The sequence below is a fragment of the Nerophis ophidion genome, linkage group LG17, assembly GCF_033978795.1.
Source record: "Nerophis ophidion isolate RoL-2023_Sa linkage group LG17, RoL_Noph_v1.0, whole genome shotgun sequence".
NCBI classification, from domain to species: Eukaryota; Metazoa; Chordata; class Actinopteri; order Syngnathiformes; family Syngnathidae; genus Nerophis; species Nerophis ophidion.
The window spans coordinates 7864927-7886579 of NC_084627.1; the positions used below are offsets into that span (position 1 = coordinate 7864927).

The 21653-nt window shown below is 41.4% G+C and overlaps 1 protein-coding gene across 6 annotated transcripts in view; it reads left to right on the forward strand.

The window, feature by feature from the left end:
• The window catches only part of ankfn1 (ankyrin repeat and fibronectin type III domain containing 1), a 167371-nt gene that overhangs the window by 115113 nt on the left and 30605 nt on the right, over positions 1–21653 (forward strand). For all 6 annotated transcript variants that reach the window (XM_061876025.1, XM_061876024.1, XM_061876026.1 and 3 more), the window contains 5 exons: positions 10583–10793; positions 16344–16538; positions 16604–16717; positions 16800–16897; positions 16971–17061. In XM_061876025.1, the coding sequence (XP_061732009.1) occupies positions 10583–10793; positions 16344–16538; positions 16604–16717; positions 16800–16897; positions 16971–17061 (709 nt within the window). The remainder of the gene's footprint in view (positions 1–10582; positions 10794–16343; positions 16539–16603; positions 16718–16799; positions 16898–16970; positions 17062–21653) is intronic.

Consider the following 21653-nt stretch of genomic DNA (forward strand, 5'->3'; position numbering starts at 1 on the left):
TGGAGTCCCTGGTCACAGAGCACGTAGCCCCGCCCCCGCACCTTTACCATTCAACCTGTGCCACCTTCAATCACATCTGCAGTCAAACTCCTCTGATTGGGGGAACCCATTTAAAGCTTTTAAACACCGCGTGCATCCATCTTACAGCAGCACTGCAACACCAGAAAGATGCCCCCTCCCTGACTTGTGATTGGCCACAACATGACTACTTCCTCTATGATTGGCCACAACATGACTACTTCCTCTATGATTGGCCACAACATGACTACTTCCTCTATGATTGGCCACAACATGACTACTTCCTCTATGATTGGCCACAACATGACTACTTCCTCTATGATTGGCCACAACATGACTACTTCCTCTATGATTGGCCACAACATGACTACTTCCTCTATGATTGGCCACAACATGACTACTTCCTCTATGATTGGCCACAACATGGCTACTTCCTCTATGATTGGCCACAACATGACTACTTCCTCTATGATTGGCCACAACATGACTACTTCCTCTATGATTGGCCACAACATGAATACTTCCTCTATGATTGGCCACAACATGACTACTTCCTCTATGATTGGCCACAACATGACTACTTCCTCTATGATTGGCCACAACATGAATACTTCCTCTATGATTGGCCACAACATGACTACTTCCTCTATGATTGGCCACAACATGGCTACTTCCTCTATGATTGGCCACAACATGACTACTTCCTCTATGATTGGCCACAACATGACTACTTCCTCTATGATTGGCCACAACATGACTACTTCCTCTATGATTGGCCACAACATGACTACTTCCTCTATGATTGGCCACAACATGACTACTTCCTCTATGATTGGCCACAACATGACTACTTCCTCTATGATTGGCCACAACATGGCTACTTCCTCTATGATTGGCCACAACATGACTACTTCCTCTATGATTGGCCACAACATGACTACTTCCTCTATGATTGGCCACAACATGACTACTTCCTCTATGATTGGCCACAACATGACTACTTCCTCTATGATTGGCCACAACATGACTACTTCCTCTGATTGGCCACAACATGACTACTTCCTCTATGATTGGCCACAACATGACTAATTCCTCTATGATTGGCCACAACATGACTACTTCCTCTATGATTGGCCACAACATGACTACTTCCTCTATGATTGGCCACAACGTGGCTACTTCCTCTATGATTGGCCACAACATGACTACTTCCTCTATGATTGGCCACAACGTGGCTACTTCCTCTATGATTGGCCACAACGTGGCTACTTCCTCTATGATTGGCCACAACATGACTACTTCCTCTATGATTGGCCACAACATGACTACTTCCTCTATGATTGGCCACAACATGACTACTTCCTCTATGATTGGCCACAACATGGCTACTTCCTCTATGATTGGCCACAACATGGCTACTTCCTCTATGATTGGCCACAACATGACTACTTCCTCTATGATTGGCCACAACATGGCTACTTCCTCTATGATTGGCCACAACATGACTACTTCCTCTATGATTGGCCACAACATGACTACTTCCTCTATGATTGGCCACAACATGACTACTTCTTCTATGATTGGCCACAACATGACTACTTCCTCTATGATTGGCCACAACATGACTACTTCCTCTATGATTGGCCACAACATGGCTACTTCCTCTATGATTGGCCACAACATGACTACTTCCTCTATGATTGGCCACAACGTGGCTACTTCCTCTATGATTGGCCACAACGTGACTACTTCCTCTATGATTGGCCACAACGTGGCTACTTCCTCTATGATTGGCCACAACGTGGCTACTTCCTCTATGATTGGCCACAACGTGGCTACTTCCTCTATGATTGGCCACAACGTGACTACTTCCTCTATGATTGGCCACAACGTGACTACTTCCTCTATGATTGGCCACAACGTGACTACTTCCTCTATGATTGGCCACAACGTGACTACTTCCTCTATGATTGGCCACAACGTGACTACTTCCTCTATGATTGGCCACAACGTGACTACTTCCTCTATGATTGGCCACAACATGACTACTTCCTCTATGATTGGCCACAACATGACTACTTCCTCTATGATTGGCCACAACATGACTACTTCCTCTATGATTGGCCACAACATGACTACTTCTTCTATGATTGGCCACAACATGACTACTTCCTCTATGATTGGCCACAACATGACTACTTCCTCTATGATTGGCCACAACATGACTACTTCCTCTATGATTGGCCACAACATGGCTACTTCCTCTATGATTGGCCACAACATGACTACTTCCTCTATGATTGGCCACAACATGACTACTTCCTCTATGATTGGCCACAACATGACTACTTCCTCTATGATTGGCCACAACATGACTAATTCCTCTATGATTGGCCACAACATGACTACTTCCTCTATGATTGGCCACAACATGGCTACTTCCTCTATGATTGGCCACAACATGGCTACTTCCTCTATGATTGGCCACAACATGACTACTTCCTCTATGATTGGCCACAACATGACTACTTCCTCTATGATTGGCCACAACATGGCTACTTCCTCTATGATTGGCCACAACATGGCTACTTCCTCTATGATTGGCCACAACATGACTACTTCCTCTATGATTGGCCACAACATGACTACTTCCTCTATGATTGGCCACAACATGGCTACTTCCTCTATGATTGACCACAACATGACTACTTCCTCTATGATTGGCCACAACATGGCTACTTCCTCTATGATTGGCCACAACATGACTACTTCCTCTATGATTGGCCACAACATGACTACTTCCTCTATGATTGGCCACAACATGACTACTTCCTCTATGATTGGCCACAACATGACTAATTCCTCTATGATTGGCCACAACATGACTACTTCCTCTATGATTGGCCACAACATGGCTACTTCCTCTATGATTGGCCACAACATGACTACTTCCTCTATGATTGGCCACAACATGACTACTTCCTCTATGATTGGCCACAACATGGCTACTTCCTCTATGATTGGCCACAACATGACTACTTCCTCTATGATTGGCCACAACATGACTGCTTCCTCTATGATTGGCCACAACATGACTGCTTCCTCTATGATTGGCCACAACATGACTAATTCCTCTATGATTGGCCACAACATGACTAATTCCTCTATGATTGGCCACAACATGGCTACTTCCTCTATGATTGGCCACAACATGACTACTTCCTCTATGATTGGCCACAACATGACTACTTCCTCTATGATTGGCCACAACATGACTACTTCCTCTATGATTGGCCACAACATGACTACTTCCTCTATGATTGGCCACAACATGACTACTTCCTCTATGATTGGCCACAACATGACTACTTCCTCTATGATTGGCCACAACATGACTACTTCTCCTATGATTGGCCACAACATGACTACTTCCTCTATGATTGGCCACAACATGACTACTTCCTCTATGATTGGCCACAACATGACTACTTCCTCTATGATTGGCCACAACATGACTACTTCCTCTATGATTGGCCACAACATGACTACTTCCTCTATGATTGGCCACAACATGACTACTTCCTCTATGATTGGCCACAACATGACTACTTCCTCTATGATTGGCCACAACATGGCTACTTCCTCTATGATTGGCCACAACATGGCTACTTCCTCTATGATTGGCCACAACATGGCTACTTCCTCTATGATTGGCCACAACATGACTACTTCCTCTATGATTGGCCACAACATGACTACTTCCTCTATGATTGGCCACAACATGACTACTTCCTCTATGATTGGCCACAACATGACTACTTCCTCTATGATTGGCCACAACATGACTACTTCCTCTATGATTGGCCACAACATGACTACTTCCTCTATGATTGGCCACAACATGACTACTTCTCCTATGATTGGCCACAACATGACTACTTCCTCTATGATTGGCCACAACATGACTACTTCCTCTATGATTGGCCACAACATGACTACTTCCTCTATGATTGGCCACAACATGACTACTTCCTCTATGATTGGCCACAACATGACTACTTCCTCTATGATTGGCCACAACATGACTACTTCTTCTATGATTGGCCACAACATGGCTACTTCCTCTATGAATGGCCACAACATGGCTACTTCCTCTATGATTGGCCACAACATGACTACTTCCTCTATGATTGGCCACAACGTGACTACTTCCTCTATGATTGGCCACAGCGTGACTACTTCCTCTATGATTGGCCACAGCGTGACTACTTCCTCTATGATTGGCCACAACATGGCTACTTCTTCTATGATTGGCCACAACATGACTACTTCCTCTATGATTGGCCACAACGTGACTACTTCCTCTATGATTGGCCACAACATGACTACTTCCTCTATGATTGGCCACAACATGGCTACTTCTTCTATGATTGGCCACAACATGACTACTTCCTCTATGATTGGCCACAACATGACTACTTCCTCTATGATTGGCCACAACATGACTACTTCCTCTATGATTGGCCACAACATGAATACTTCCTCTATGATTGGCCACAACATGACTACTTCCTCTATGATTGGCCACAACATGACTACTTCCTCTATGATTGGCCACAACGTGACTACTTCCTCTATGATTGGCCACAACGTGACTACTTCCTCTATGATTGGCCACAACGTGGCTACTTCCTCTATGATTGGCCACAACTTGACTACTTCCTCTATGATTGGCCACAACATGAATACTTCCTCTATGATTGGCCACAACGTGACTACTTCCTCTATGATTGGCCACAACATGGCTACTTCCTCTATGATTGGCCACAACGTGACTACTTCCTCTATGATTGGCCACAACGTGGCTACTTCCTCTATGATTGGCCACAACGTGGCTACTTCCTCTATGATTGGCCACAACGTGACTACTTCCTCTATGATTGGCCACAACATGACTACTTCCTCTATGATTGGCCACAACATGACTACTTCCTCTATGATTGGCCACAACATGAATACTTCCTCTATGATTGGCCACAACGTGACTACTTCCTCTATGATTGGCCACAACATGACTATTCCTCTATGATTGGCCACAAAGTGACTACTTCCTCTATGATTGGCCACAACATGACTACTTCCTCTATGATTGGCCACAACATGACTACTTCCTCTATGATTGGCCACAACATGACTACTTCCTCTATGATTGGCCACAACATGACTACTTCCTCTATGATTGGCCACAACATGGCTACTTCCTCTATGATTGGCCACAACATGACTACTTCCTCTATGATTGGCCACAACATGACTACTTCCTCTATGATTGGCCACAACATGACTACTTCCTCTATGATTGGCCACAACATGACTACTTCCTCTATGATTGGCCACAACATGACTACTTCCTCTATGATTGGCCACAACATGACTACTTCCTCTATGATTGGCCACAACATGACTACTTCCTCTATGATTGGCCACAACATGACTACTTCCTCTATGATTGGCCACAACATGGCTACTTCCTCTATGATTGGCCACAATATGGCTACTTCCTCTATGATTGGCCACAACATGACTACTTCCTCTATGATTGGCCACAACATGGCTACTTCCTCTATGATTGGCCACAACATGACTACTTCCTCTATGATTGGCCACAACATGACTACTTCCTCTATGATTGGCCACAACATGACTACTTCCTCTATGATTGACCACAACATGGCTACTTCCTCTATGATTGGCCACAACATGGCTACTTCCTCTATGATTGGCCACAACATGACTACTTCCTCTATGATTGGCCACAACATGACTACTTCCTCTATGATTGGCCTACATAAAAGTGTCAACTCCTGAGATCTGCTCCACGTTGATCTGGATGTAACAAAGACATGTTCTTGGAGTTGTGTGTGCAAACACTACAATACATCTGATACACATATGTTGGATCATGTTGCAGGTAGATGTAGAATAATGTTGGATGTAGATGTAGAATAATGTAGATGTTGTTGGGGACACTTGAGTGTGGCTGAGAGGATCAATACAAATCTAGTTTGCAGTCTCACTAATTCGATGTCTCCTCTGTCTGAACTCTCTGTTCCCTCATTGCTAACATCTGTCATTACATCTACTAACTCTCACATCTGTCATTACATCTACTAACTCTTACATCTGTCATTACATCTACTAACTCTCACATCTGTCATTACATCTACTAACTCTCACATCTGTCATTACACTAACTCTCACATCTGTCATTACATCTACTAACTCTCACATCCGTCATTACATCTACTAACTCTCACATCTCTCATTACATCTACTAACTCTCACATCTCTCATTACATCTACTAACTCTCACATCTGTCATTACATCTACTAACTCTCACATCTCTCATTACATCTTCTAACTCTCAGGTCTGTCATTACATCTTCTAACTCTCACATCTGTCATTACATCTTCTAACTCTCACATTTGTCATTACATCTACTAACTCTCACATCTGTCATTACATGTACTAACTCTCACATCCGTCATTACATCTACTAACTCTCACATCTGTCATTACATCTACTAACTCTCACATCCGTCATTACATCTTCTAACTCTCACATCTGTCATTACATCTTCTAACTCTCACATCTGTCATTACATCTTCTAACTCTCACATCTGTCATTACATCTACTAACTCTCACATCTGTCATTACATCTACTAACTCTCACATCTGTCATTACATCTACTAACTCTCACATCTGTCATTACATCTTCTAACTCTCACATTTGTCATTACATCTACTAACTCTCACATCAGTCATTACATCTACTAACTCTCACATCTGTCATTACACTAACTCTCACATCTGTCATTACATCTACTAACTCTCACATCCGTCATTACATCTACTAACTCTCACATCTCTCATTACATCTACTAACTCTCACATCTGTCATTACATCTACTAACTCTCACATCTGTCATTACATCTACTAACTCTCACATCTCTCATTACATCTTCTAACTCTCAGGTCTGTCATTACATCTTCTAACTCTCACATCTCTCATTACATCTTCTAACTCTCACATCTGTCATTACATCTTCTAACTCTCACATCTCTCATTACATCTACTAACTCTCACATCTCTCATTACATCTACTAACTCGCATATCTCTCATTACATCTACTAACTCTCACATCAGTCATTACATCTACTAACTCTCACATCTCTCATTACATCTTCTAACTCTCACATCTCTCATTACATCTTCTAACTCTCACATCTGTCATTACATCTTCTAACTCTCACATCTGTCATTACATCTACTAACTCTCACATCTGTCATTACATCTACTAACTCTCACATCTGTCATTACATCTACTAACTCTCACATCTGTCATTACATCTAACTCTCACATTTGTCATTACATCTACTAACTCTCACATCTGTCATTACATCTACTAACTCTCACATCTGTCATTACATCTACTAACTCTCACATCTGTCATTACATCTACTAACTCTCACATCTGTCATTACATCTACTAACTCTCACATCTGTCATTACATCTTCTAACTCTCACATTTGTCATTACATCTACTAACTCTCACATTTGTCATTACATCTACTAACTCTCACATCTGTCATTACATCTACTAACTCTCACATCCGTCATTACATCTACTAACTCTCACATCTGTCATTACATCTACTAACTCTCACATCCGTCATTACATCTTCTAACTCTCACATCTGTCATTACATCTACTAACTCTCACATCTGTCATTACATCTACTAACTCTCACATCCGTCATTACATCTACTAACTCTCACATCCGTCATTACATCTACTAACTCTCACATCTGTCATTACATCTACTAACTCTCACATCCGTCATTACATCTTCTAACTCTCACATCTGTCATTACATCTACTAACTCTCACATCTGTCATTACATCTACTAACTCTCACATCCGTCATTACATCTACTAACTCTCACATCTGTCATTACATCTACTAACTCTCACATCTGTCATTACATCTACTAACTCTCACATCCGTCATTACATCTACTAACTCTCACATCTGTCATTACATCTACTAACTCTCACATCCGTCATTACATCTTCTAACTCTCACATCTGTCATTACATCTACTAACTCTCACATCTGTCATTACATCTACTAACTCTCACATCCGTCATTACATCTTCTAACTCTCACATCTGTCATTACATCTACTAACTCTCACATCTGTCATTACATCTACTAACTCTCACATCTGTCATTACATCTACTAACTCTCACATCTGTCATTACATCTACTAACTCTCACATCTGTCATTACATCTACTAACTCTCACATCTGTCATTACATCTTCTAACTCTCACATCTCTCATTACATCTACTAACTCTCACATCTCTCATTACATCTACTAACTCTCACATCTCTCATTACATCTACTAACTCTCACATCCGTCATTACATCTACTAACGCTCACATCCGTCATTACATCTACTAACTCGCATATCTCTCATTACATCTACTAACTCTCACATCTGTCATTACATCTACTAACTCTCACATCTGTCATTACATCTACTAACTCTCACATCTGTCATTACATCTACTAACTCTCACATCTGTCATTACATCCACTCACTCTCACATCTGTCATTACATCTACTAACTCGCACATCTCTCATTACATCTACTAACTGTATATCTCTCATTACATCTACTAACTCTCACCTCTGTCATTACATCTACTAACTCTCACATCTGTCATTTGTATTTTGTCATCTGACAAATGATACCTGTTAGCATGCCAGCATTTTTTTTAGCAAATTTTGTGATCATTCTAACGTTAGCATACTGGCATTTTTGACACATGTTACAGTTAGCATTTTAGTATGATAACAATTAGCATTTTAGATTTTTTTTTAGCTAATTTGGCAGGTATAAAGGTATCAAACAGGGGTGTACTAAGTGCGGCCCGTAGCTAATTTCTTAACAGCCTGCAGCACTATTGTTAGCATTCTAACATTAGCATGCTAGCTTTTTTGCTAATTTTGCAAGTATACACCTCGGTCACCTTGTTACTTGATAATACTGCTTCCATAGTATATTTCGCTACTTAATTGACACGTTACAGTTAGCATTTTAATATGCTAACATTAGCATACTAGATTTTTTTTTTAGCTAATTTACCAGGTATATTGTACATCTCAGTGTTGTGTATTTTGTTATTGAACTAATCCTAACTGTTAGCATGTTAGCATAGCACTGTTAGCATGCTAGATTTTTTTTTTTATTATTACTTTTGCTCATACTTATTTTTACTTGACTAGTTACTTCCAGAATATATTCTGGTATCTGACACATGTAAGAGTTAGCAATTTCACCTGCTACATTTTCTTTTAAAACTATTTTAGCAGGTATACACTTTAGTGGTATATATTTTTGCTATTTCATTAATGCTAACTGTTGTTGTTACTTAACAATAACACTTTTGTATTATATTTTGGTACTTGACACATGTCACAGTTAGCATTTTTAACATGCTACCATTAGCATGCTAGATTTTTTTTTTTATAGCTAATTTAGTAGGTATGTATACACCTCTGCGTCAAATCTTTTGTTACTTGACAAATGATTCCTGTTAGCATGTTAGTACACTGGCTGTTAGTTTTGCTACTTTTGTGGGTATTCACCTCAGGAATACTTTTGATTACTTGATACATGCTAAAGTTAGCATGCTCAAATTTTAATAACAATTTTCTGGTACATAGCTAAGTCTAATTTCCTCTATTTTGGTACTTGACGCTTTTTGCAGGTATCATTTTAGCCTGCTAACAGTAGGTTAGATGTTTTTTATTTTAGACTAATTTAGAAGTTACACACCTCACTGAGATATATTTTGATATGTCACTAATGCTAACTGTTAGCACTGTTAGCGTGCTAGCTTTTTTTTAGCCTATTTTGCTCATAGTTTACTTAGTACTGTTACCGTGCTAGCTTTTTTAGCAAATTTTGCTCATAGTTATTATATTACTGTTACCTTGCTAGCTTTTTTTAGCTGATATTGCTCATAGTTAGCATATTACTGTTACCTTGCTAGTTTTTTTAGCTGATTTTGCTCTTAGTTAGCATATTACTGTGATCGTGCTAGCTTTTTTTAGCCTATTTTGCATATATCTTAAAGGCTTTTTTAAAAAAGAAGGGATTTTAAGCCTTTTTTAAAAGCATCCACAGTCTGTGGTGCCCTCAGGTGGTCAGGGAGAGCGGCGGAGCAGAAAGCCCGGTCCCCCATTGTTTGTAGCTTTGGGACCCCATTACCTCCCTGCTTGGCACTCAGCATTAAGGGTTGGAATTGGAGGTTAAATCACCAGAAATGATTCCCGGGTGCGGCCATTGCTGCTGCTGACTTCTCCCCCCACCTCGCTGGGGGTGATCAAGTGTGATGGGTCAAATGCAGAGAGTAATTTTGCCAGACTTTGTCTACGTTGTCCTGGTTTTGAAGAATCTTCATGTCTGGTCCAGACCATGCAGGGCAGCGACTGCCTCTTTGAGGCCGTGGAGCAGCAGGACCTGGACACGGTGCAGATCCTGCTCACCCAGTTCTCGGCCGAAGAGCTGGACCTCAACACCCCCAACAGCCAGGGCCTGACGCCGCTGGACATCGCCGTCATGACCGACAACACGCCCATCGCCAAAATGCTGCAGAAAGCCGGCGGCAAAGAGGGCCCGCATGGTGAGTACTGCGCGGTCCGTGCGTGTGTGGAGGTGTAGAGGGTTCAAACAGTGGCCACTTTGCTGCTGACCTTCTGCGGAAAGGGCCTAACGAGGTCCGTCGTATAATGTCCAACTTCTGCAGCGTTGCACGTAACGCGGGAGTGGTTACAGCTGAGTGATTTATGGTGCTGGACTCTGGGCGGTGGCACCATCCCATCCTGGTAAACAAACCGCCGGTAAAGACTACTGGGCCCGCCGCTCTCTGTTGGTGTCATTCCTCCACTGCCAAGTCGGTCAGTCAGCTGACACCCCCCCCCCCCCTCAGTCCGGCGTCCACCGAGCTTGTTTAGGCGCACGTGCCAGAAAAAAGTGTTTTAAGAATCTCTGATAAAAAAGCAAGACCACCGTCCAGAACTGGACCATTATGGCACAATAATGATCAATAACACAATTGTTCATTCATGTGAAAACGCAAGCGTTTATTGTACCGGCAACATTTGTAGTTGTCAGGTTCAAACACTCACGACATTTATTAAACAGACAAGAAGCAAGGAATCATGCATAGACAGAGTTCAATTTTACTCAATGAGGAGAACATATTGGGCTGTACACTTAGTTACAGTTCTAACCTACGCTCTAGGGTACAGTCCCACGTGCTGCTCTATTTATTCAGGAAGTCCCTGGTTACATCACTGAGGCTGCTGCTGAAGGAAGGGGGGTCATTTCAGCAGCCCCAGTTAGACTATTTCCTCTATGATTGGCCACAACATGACTACTTCCTCTATGATTGGCCACAACATGGCTACTTCCTCTATGATTGGCCACAACATGGCTACTTCCTCTATGATTGGCCACAACATGGCTACTTCCTCTATGATTGGCCACAACATGACTACTTCCTCTATGATTGGCCACAACATGACTACTTCCTCTATGATTGGCCACAACATGACTACTTCCTCTATGATTGGCCACAACATGACTACTTCCTCTATGATTGGCCAAAACATGACTACTTCCTCTATGATTGGCCACAACATGACTACTTCCTCTATGATTGGCCACAACATGACTACTTCCTCTATGATTGGCCACAACATGACTACTTCCTCTATGATTGGCCACAACATGGCTACTTCCTCTATGATTGGCCACAACATGACTACTTCTTCTATGATTGGCCACAACATGACTACTTCCTCTATGATTGGCCACAACATGACTACTTCTTCTATGATTGGCCACAACATGACTACTTCCTCTATGATTGGCCACAACATGACTACTTCCTCTATGATTGGCCACAACATGGCTACTTCCTCTATGATTGGCCACAACATGACTACTTCCTCTATGATTGGCCACAACATGGCTACTTCCTCTATGATTGGCCACAACATGACTACTTCCTCTATGATTGGCCACAACATGGCTACTTCCTCTATGATTGGCCACAACATGACTACTTCCTCTATGATTGGCCACAACATGACTACTTCTATGATTGGCCACAACATGGCTACTTCCTCTATGATTGGCCACAACATGACTACTTCCTCTATGATTGGCCACAACATGACTACTTCCTCTATGATTGGCCACAACATGGCTACTTCCTCTATGATTGGCCACAACATGACTACTTCCTCTATGATTGGCCACAACATGACTACTTCCTCTATGATTGGCCACAACATGACTACTTCTCCTATGATTGGCCACAACATGACTACTTCCTCTATGATTGGCCACAACATGACTACTTCTCCTATGATTGGCCACAACATGACTACTTCCTCTATGATTGGCCAAAACATGACTACTTCCTCTATGATTGGCCACAACATGGCTACTTCCTCTATGATTGGCCACAACATGACTACTTCCTCTATGATTGGCCACAACATGACTACTTCCTCTATGATTGGCCACAACATGACTACTTCCTCTGATTGGCCACAGCATGACTACTTCCTCTATGATTGGCCACAACATGACTACTTCTTCTATGATTGGCCACAACATGACTACTTCCTCTATGATTGGCCACAACATGGCTACTTCCTCTATGATTGGCCACAACATGACTACTTCTTCTATGATTGGCCACAACATGACTACTTCCTCTATGATTGGCCACAACATGACTACTTCTTCTATGATTGGCCACAACATGACTACTTCCTCTATGATTGGCCACAACATGACTACTTCTCCTATGATTGGCCACAACATGACTACTTCCTCTATGATTGGCCACAACATGACTACTTCCTCTATGATTGGCCACAACATGGCTACTTCCTCTATGATTGGCCACAACATGACTACTTCTTCTATGATTGGCCACAACATGACTACTTCTTCTATGATTGGCCACAACATGACTACTTCCTCTATGATTGGCCACAACATGACTACTTCCTCTATGATTGGCCACAACATGGCTACTTCCTCTATGATTGGCCACAACATGACTACTTCTCCTATGATTGGCCACAACATGACTACTTCCTCTATGATTGGCCACAACATGACTACTTCCTCTATGATTGGCCACAACATGACTACTTCTTCTATGATTGGCCACAACATGACTACTTCTTCTATGATTGGCCACAACATGACTACTTATGGGTTGTACTTGTATAGCTCTTTTCTACTTTCAAGGTACTCAAAGTGCTTTGACACTACTTCCACATTCACCCATTCACACACACACATTCACACACTGATTATTCAGAAATGGAAATGTTTTGACACTCATGATATCGCCCTGTCTCTGCTTTTTCTGAGTCACGGTACTCGATGTTCTGGACACAAACACTGATACGAGACGACTCGCAATCCAGGATTGCAAGTTGTCCCTTTGCACAGATAGAAAAGTACAACTTCAGCAAAATTGATAATAACTACAGCAACAGCCTTTTAGCATCAGAGTTGTGTAATAACTTACACATAATTATTTTAACTGTAGTAAGATTCAATTAAATTAGTATCAAATAAGAAAAATAAGAGCGCCTCCCAAGTTGCGACCACTAGTTGTACATTGATGTTACATCCATGATGTCGTTCACAACAACATAATGTGTGTTGTTGTAATTGTCCAGCCCTAACAGCGACACAGAAGTAAAAGTATCCTAACATATCAACAATAATAAACACAAATAATGTAACATTTACGTTTATGAGCAGCATCATTACTTTCAGTTTCTAAGACTCAACATCACTGATCTCCAAACACTTTTCAAATAAAAGCCGCTAACTTGCAGCCTTTGAGTGTTTCCTGCAGGTGTTTCCTCACATTATAAGACACGTGAATCCTCTTTCTTCATCTAACACAGCAGCTCGTTAATTTACCCTGCCTTCAATTGCTGGGCCCTGACAGGAAGAGACACCTTGCATGCACACTGTCGTAACCCAGGGCAACGACTTGATGGATCCAAACATTCATGTCTGCCGCGCTGGTTTTAAGACTTAAAGCCGGAAGTGTGTGTTGCCAAAAACATAAGTGTGATTAAAAATCCTTTTGTCGTGGTGTCAAGACTTAGTAAAGCCAAAAGCAGTGTCAGGTTGTCAGGTTGTGTAAATGGTAAATAAAATGAGAATACAACAAATCCTTTTCAACTTACAAACCCCGTTTCCATATGAGTTGGGAAATTGTGTTAGATGTAAATATAAACAGAATACAATGATTTGCAAATTCTTTTCAACCCATATTCAATTAAATGCACTACAAAGACAAGATATTTGATGTTCAAACTCATAAACTTTATTTTTTTTTGCAAATAATTAACTTTGAATTTCACGGCTGCAACACGTGCCAAAGTAGTTGGGAAAGGGCATGTTCACCACTGTGTTACATCACCTTTTCTTTTAACAACACTCAATGAACGTTTGGGAACTGAGGAAACTAATTGTTGAAGCTTTGAAAGTGGAATTCTTTCCCATTCTTGTTTTATGTAGAGCTTCAGTCCTTCAACAGTCCGGGGTCTCCGCTGTCCTATTTTACGCTTCATAATGCACCACACATTTTTGATGGGAGACAGGTCTGGACTGCAGGCGGGCCAGGAAAGTACCCGCACTCTTTTACTACAAAGCCACGCTGTTGTAACACGTGCTGAGTGTGGCTTGGCATTGTCTTGCTGAAATAAGCAGGGGCGTCCATGAAAAAGACGGCGCTTAGTTGGCAGCATTTGATGTTCCAAAACCTGTATGTACCTTTCAGCATTAATGGTGCCTTCACAGATGTGTAAGTTACCCATGCCTTGGGCACTAATGCACCCCCATACCATCACACATGTGTAAGTTACCCATGCCTTGGGCACTAATGCACCCCCATACCATCACACATGCTGGCTTTTACACTTTGCGTCGATAACAGTCTGGATAGTTTGCTTCCCCTTTGGTCCGAATGACACGATGTCGAATATTTCCAAAAACAATTTGAAATTTGGACTCGTCAGACCAAAGAACACTCTTCCACTTTGCATTAGTCCATCTTAGATGATCTCTGGCCCAAAGATGCCAGCGGCGTTTCTGGATGTTGTTGATAAATGGCTTTCACTTTGCATAGTAGAGCTTTAACTTGCACTTACAGATGTAGCGACACACTGTATTTAGTGACAGTGGTTTTCTGAAGTGTTCCTAAACCCATGTGGTGATATCCTTTAGAGATTGATGTCGGTTTTTGATACAGTGCCGTCTGAGGGATCGAAGGTCACGGTCATTCAATGTTGGTTTCCGGCCATGCTGCTTACGTGGAGTGATTTCTCCAGATTTTCTGAACCTTTTGATGATATTATGGAGCGTAGATGTTGAAATCCCTAAATTTCTTGCAATTGCACTTTGAGAAAGGTTGTTCTTAAACTGTTTGACTATTTGCTCACACAGTTGTGGACAAAGTGGTGTACCTCGCCCCATCCTTTCTTGTGAAAGACTGAGCATTTTTTGGGAAGCTGCTTTTATAGCCAATCATGGCACCCACCTGTTCCCAATTAGCCTGCACACCTGTGGGATGTTCCAAATAAGTGTTTGATGAGCATTCCTCAACTTTATCAGTATTTATTGCCACCTCTCCCAACTTCTTTGTTACGTGTTGCTGGCATCAAATTCCAAAGTTAATGATTATTTGCACACATTAAAAGTTTATGAGTTTGAACATGAAATATGTTGTCTTTGTAGCATATTCAACTGAATATGGCTTGAAAAGGATTTGCAAATCATTGTATTCTGTTTATATTTACATCTAACACAATTTCCCAACTCATATGGAAACGAGGTTTGTACTATGAAGCCACGATGTTGTAACTTATGGGTTATATAGTTCATGTGTGATGATCATTCATAAATTGCATACTTGATTTAATTGCTGATAAATTAATCTATTATTATTTACAGTTGAAAGTAGTTAAAAGGCAACATTTGCAGCTGTCATGTTCAAAGACTGATGGCATTATTAAACAGGCAAGAAGCAAGGAATCAGGCAGATCATGATATGATTTATACATGTATTTGATATTTGAGAAGCTTCCATGTTTGTGTCTGACTCCCTGGCCCCGCCCTGCAGTCGCCAGCAGCGAGAGTCGGGAAGCCCACCTGAGCGCCCTGGTGGCGGAGGCGGAGCAGCGGGCGTCAGACCTGGCGGCGCGGGCGCAGCGGGACGGCTTGTCGCTGGAGGCGTGTCACAAGGACAAGCAGCTGCGGGCGTGGGAGTGGCGCTGCAAGCTGTACAAGCGCATGATGACCGGCTTACGGAATGCACGTGAGTGCTCCGCCTCCTCCCTCCTGTGGGCGTGTGAAGCTAAGCCCCGCCCACTGTCGGTCCAGGTGCTCCCGAGGCTCCCACCATGGTGCGTCTGAGTGCCGGCAGCAGCTCCTCGCTGACCGTCACCTTCCAGGAACCGCAGGGTCTCACCTCCTCCGTGGTCACCAAGTACAGAGGTAGACCATGAGACCATGGTCACGTCACGAAGACCGGGGAGAACTATTGATAGTGTGTGTGTGTGTGTGTGTGTGTGTGTAGTGGAGTGGAGCTGCCTGAAGGACTTCTCGCTGCTGGCAGGAGAGATGCTGCTGGACAACCTGCCAACGCTCAGGTGCAACATCGGCGGCCTCACCACGGTAACCACGCACTTCCCGCTCACCTGAAAGTGTCTGGTCTTGTTGACACGCCCCCTCCGTCTGCTGGCGTCAGGGCCGTGTCTACTTCGTGCGGGTGTGCGCCTGCAACATGAAGGGCTGGGGGCCTCCTGCCTCCTCCTCGCCGCCGTCTGCAGCACCTTCCAGTGAGTACGCCCCCTGCTGGACATGTTCCTCCACTGTCAGCAAGTATCAGAGGATTTTTGGGGAAGTCATCTGGGACACATCACACTTTTGTTCCACTTTTGACCATTTCCTTTACAGTAAATTATTACATTGGCTTTTCATGCACAATGTAAAAAAAACTACATTATTTTTATACGAGGGCCACATCTAAAAAAATGTCCTTTACAGTGGATTATTAGACTCTTTTCAGATGCAATGTATGAAAAAAAGCTACATTTTTTTATACGAGGGCCATTTCTAACACAATTTCCTTTACAGTTTATTTATTATTAGATTGTCTTTTCACGTACAATGTAAAAAAAAAAACTACATTATTTTTATACAAGGGCCACTTCTAACACAATTTCCTTTACAGTGGATTATTAGATTGTCTGTTCATGTACAATGTAAAAAATCTAATTACATTATTTTTATACAAGGGCCATTTCTAACACAATTTCCTTTACAGTGGATTATTAGATTGTCTTTTCACATACAATGTAAAAAAAAAACCTACATTATTTTTATACCAGGGCCACGTCTAACACAATTTCCTTTACAGTAAATGATAATTAGATTGACTTTTCACGCACAATGTAAAAAAAACGACATTATTTTTATACAAGGGCCACTTCTAACACAATTTCCTTTACAGTGGATTATTAGATTGTCTTTTCACGTACAATGTAAAAAAAAAAAAAAAACGACATTATTTTTATACCAAGGCCACTTCTAACACAATTTCATTTACAGTAAAAGATAATTAGATTGGCTTTTCACGCACAATGTAAAAAAAACGACATTATTTTTATAAAAAGGCCACTTCTAACACAATTTCCTTTACAGTTTATTTATTATTAGATTGTTTTTTCACGTACAATGTAAAAAAAAAAAAAAAAACGACATTATTTTTATACCAAGGCCACTTCTAACACAATTTCATTTACAGTAAAAGATAATTAGATTGACTTTTCACGCACAATGTAAAAAAAACGACATTATTTTTATAAAAAGGCCACTTCTAACACAATTTCCTTTACAGTTTATTATTAGATTGTCTTTTCACGTACAATGTAAAAAAAACTACATTATTTTTATACCAGGGCCACGTCTAACACAATTTCCTTTACAGTAAATGATAATTAGATTGACTTTTCAAGTAAATGTAAAAAAAACAACATTATTTTTATAAAAAGGCCACTTCTAACACAATTTCCTTTACAGTTTATTTATTATTAGATTGTCTTTTCACGTACAATGTAAAAAAACTACATTATTTTTATCCAAAGGCCATGTCTAACACAATTTCCTTTACAGTAAATGATTATTAGATTGTCTTTTCGCGCACAATGTAAAAAAAACGACATTATTTTTATACAAAGGCCACTTCTAACACAATGTCCTTTGCAGTGGATTATTAGAATGTCTTTTCACATACAATGTAAAAAAAACAACATTATTTTTTATCCAAAAGCCACTTGTAACACAATTTCCTTTGCAGTGGATTGATTATTAGATGGTCTTTTCACGCACAATGTAAAAAAATGACATTTTTATACAAAGGCCAGTTGTAACACAATGTCCTTGTGCAGTGGATTGATTATTAGATTGTCTTTTCACATACAATGTAAAAAAAAACTACATTAATGTATTTTTATACAAATATTGCTAAAGTTCTAGTAAAATCAAATACAAATAAGGAAACAGGAGCAGTATCCAACACTTCAATTTTCTAAAGTCAATATGTACGGCAGATATAGATCATCTACATCTACTGTATGATTTGTCTGAGTGTCTAGACCGAACCATTGCATGTTTTTTTATCGATATTCGTTTGAAAATCCTTTTTTTTTTGACACGTCTAATAATTAAAACCCCCAAGCATGTGAAAATCGTCACATTCGTTTGTGCTGCAACCGTTACACTTTTTAAAGTCGACAAAGTTTAGTGATCCTTCCCAAACTTGCCTCTTTTTTCACTTGTGCTGGCAAAATGTGCGTTTGTGCCATTGCATAAAAATGATGAGCACACCTCAAATGTAACTTATTGTTCACATTTCTATGACTGAGACTAGAGATGTCCGATAATAGCGGACTGACGATATTATTGGCCGATAAATGCTTTAAAATGTAATATCGGAAATTGTCGGTATCGGTTTCAAAAAGCAAAATGTATGACTTTTTAAAACGCCGCCGTACAGAGTGGTACACGGACGTGGGGAGAAGTACAGAGCAGTTGTGCCTCCCAGTCGTACCTCACGATCTTCCCGGGAGACTCACGAATTTCAACCGATTTCCACCCGGACACCAATTTTTGGGGCGTGCCGGCCCAATCACATAATATCTACGGCTTTTCACACACACAAGTGAATGCAAGGCATACTCGGTCGACAGCCATACAGGTCACACTGAGGGTGGCCGTATAAACAAGTTTAACAATGTTACAAATATGCGCCACACTGCTCCCACACCAAACAAGAATGACAAACACATTTTGGGAGAACATCCGCACCGTAACACAACAGAACAAATACCCAGAACCCCTTGCAGCACTAACTCTTCCAGGACGCTACATTATACACCCCTCGCTACTCCCTACCCACCCACCTCAACCTCCTCATGCTCTCTCAGGGAGATCATGTCCCAAATTCCAAGCTGCTGTTCTGAAGTATGTTAAAAAAAATGAATGCACTTTGTGACTTCAATAATAAATATGGCAGTGCCGTGTTGGCATTTTTTTCCCATAACTTGAGTTGATTTATTTTGGAAAACCTTGTTACATTGTTTAATGCAGTGTTTTTCAACCACTGTGCCGCGTGAGATACAGTCTGGTGTGCCGTGGGAGATTCCTTAATTTCACCTGTTTGGGTTCTAAATATTTTTGCAAAGCAGTAATTACAGTCTAAAAATAATATGTTGTTTGTGAGTGTCGGTGCTGTCTAGAGCTCGGCAGAGTAACCGTGTAATACTCTTCCATATCAGTAGGTGGCAGCCGGTGGCTAATTGCTTTGTAGAAGTCGGAAACGGCGGTCGGCAGCATGCAGGTAAAAAGGTGTCTAATGCTTTAACCAAAAATAAAACAAAAGGTGACTGCTCCTAAGAAAAGGCATTAAAGCTTAGAGAAGGCTATGCAGAGCAAAACTAAAACTGAACTGGCTACACAGTAAACTAAAACAGAATGCTGGACGACAGCAAAGACTTACTGTGGAGCAAAGACAATGTACATCCAAACATGACATGACACCCCACAATGTCCCCACAAAGAAAGATAAAAACAACTGAAATATTCTTGATTGCTAAAACAACGTAGATGTGGGAAATATCGCTCAAAAGGAAGACATGAAACTGCCCCAGGAAAATACCAAAAAAGAGAAAAAAGCCACCAAAATAGGAGCACTACACAAGAACTAAAACACTACACACAGGAAAACAGCAAAACACTCCAAATAAGTCAGGGTGTGATGTGACAGGTGGTGACAATACACCTACTTCGAGACAAGAACTATAGTCATGCATGCTTTCTTATGCTTTAAAGTCATGTCCAACAATTACGAAAACGACTTTTTACTGTCAACTGAGGTTCGTTTTGAATACATTTCTGCAAGTGATGGGCCTCTGGATTTTTTTAAACGGCGTGGCGCAGTGGGAGAGTGGCCGTGCGCAACCCGAGGGTCCCTGGTTCAAATCCCACCTAGTACCAACCTTGTCATGTCCGTTGTGTCCTGAGCAAGACACTTCACCCTTGCTCCTGATGGGTGCTGGTTGGCGCCTTGCATGGCAGCTCCCTCCATCAGTGTGTGAATGTGTGTGTGAATGTGGAAGTAGTGTCAAAGCGCTTTGAGTACTTTGAAGGTAGAAAAGCGCTATACAAGTACAACCCATTTATCATTTATAAAAAATGTGCCTTGGCTCAAAATAAGGTTAAAATACACTAGTTTAATGCATCACAACAAAATTACACATAATAATGTGTTCATTCCACCACTGTATATATCCGTATCTGTATCGGTTGATATCGGAATAGATAATTAAGAGTCGTGACAATATCGGACATCTCTAACTGAGACCCATCCAAGTCCCTGGAACCAGACTTGAAAGGAGAACTAAGGCTTTAAAAAAAAAAAAAGAATAAAACGCTGCAAGGCGCGATGTAGCTCCGACATTTAGCCCGCTCACTAAAAATACATTCTTTATGTTTTGTAACACAAGTCATGGAACACACAAAGCCATTCTTCTCTCCTCGTCACGACTCTGCACTCATTCCAGCCTTTTAGCCTTGAAGCGTGTGTGTGTGTGTGAGTGTGTGTGTGTGTGTGTGTGTGTGTGTGTGTGTGTGTGTGTGTGTGAGTGTGTGTGTGTGTGCGAGTGTGTGTGTGTGCGAGTGAGTAGCAGAGAGAGATACATTGTGTGGGTGTATGTTTATGCACCGATGTCCAAGTGTAGGTAAAGAGAGCACACCTTGCAGATATTCATCTCTTCAGCAGACGACACTTAGTCTTTGTGGAATGACGAGCAAGACGATTGTGTTAGTCAAGCACGATTCATGATCATCGATCACTACACACGGCGTGGAT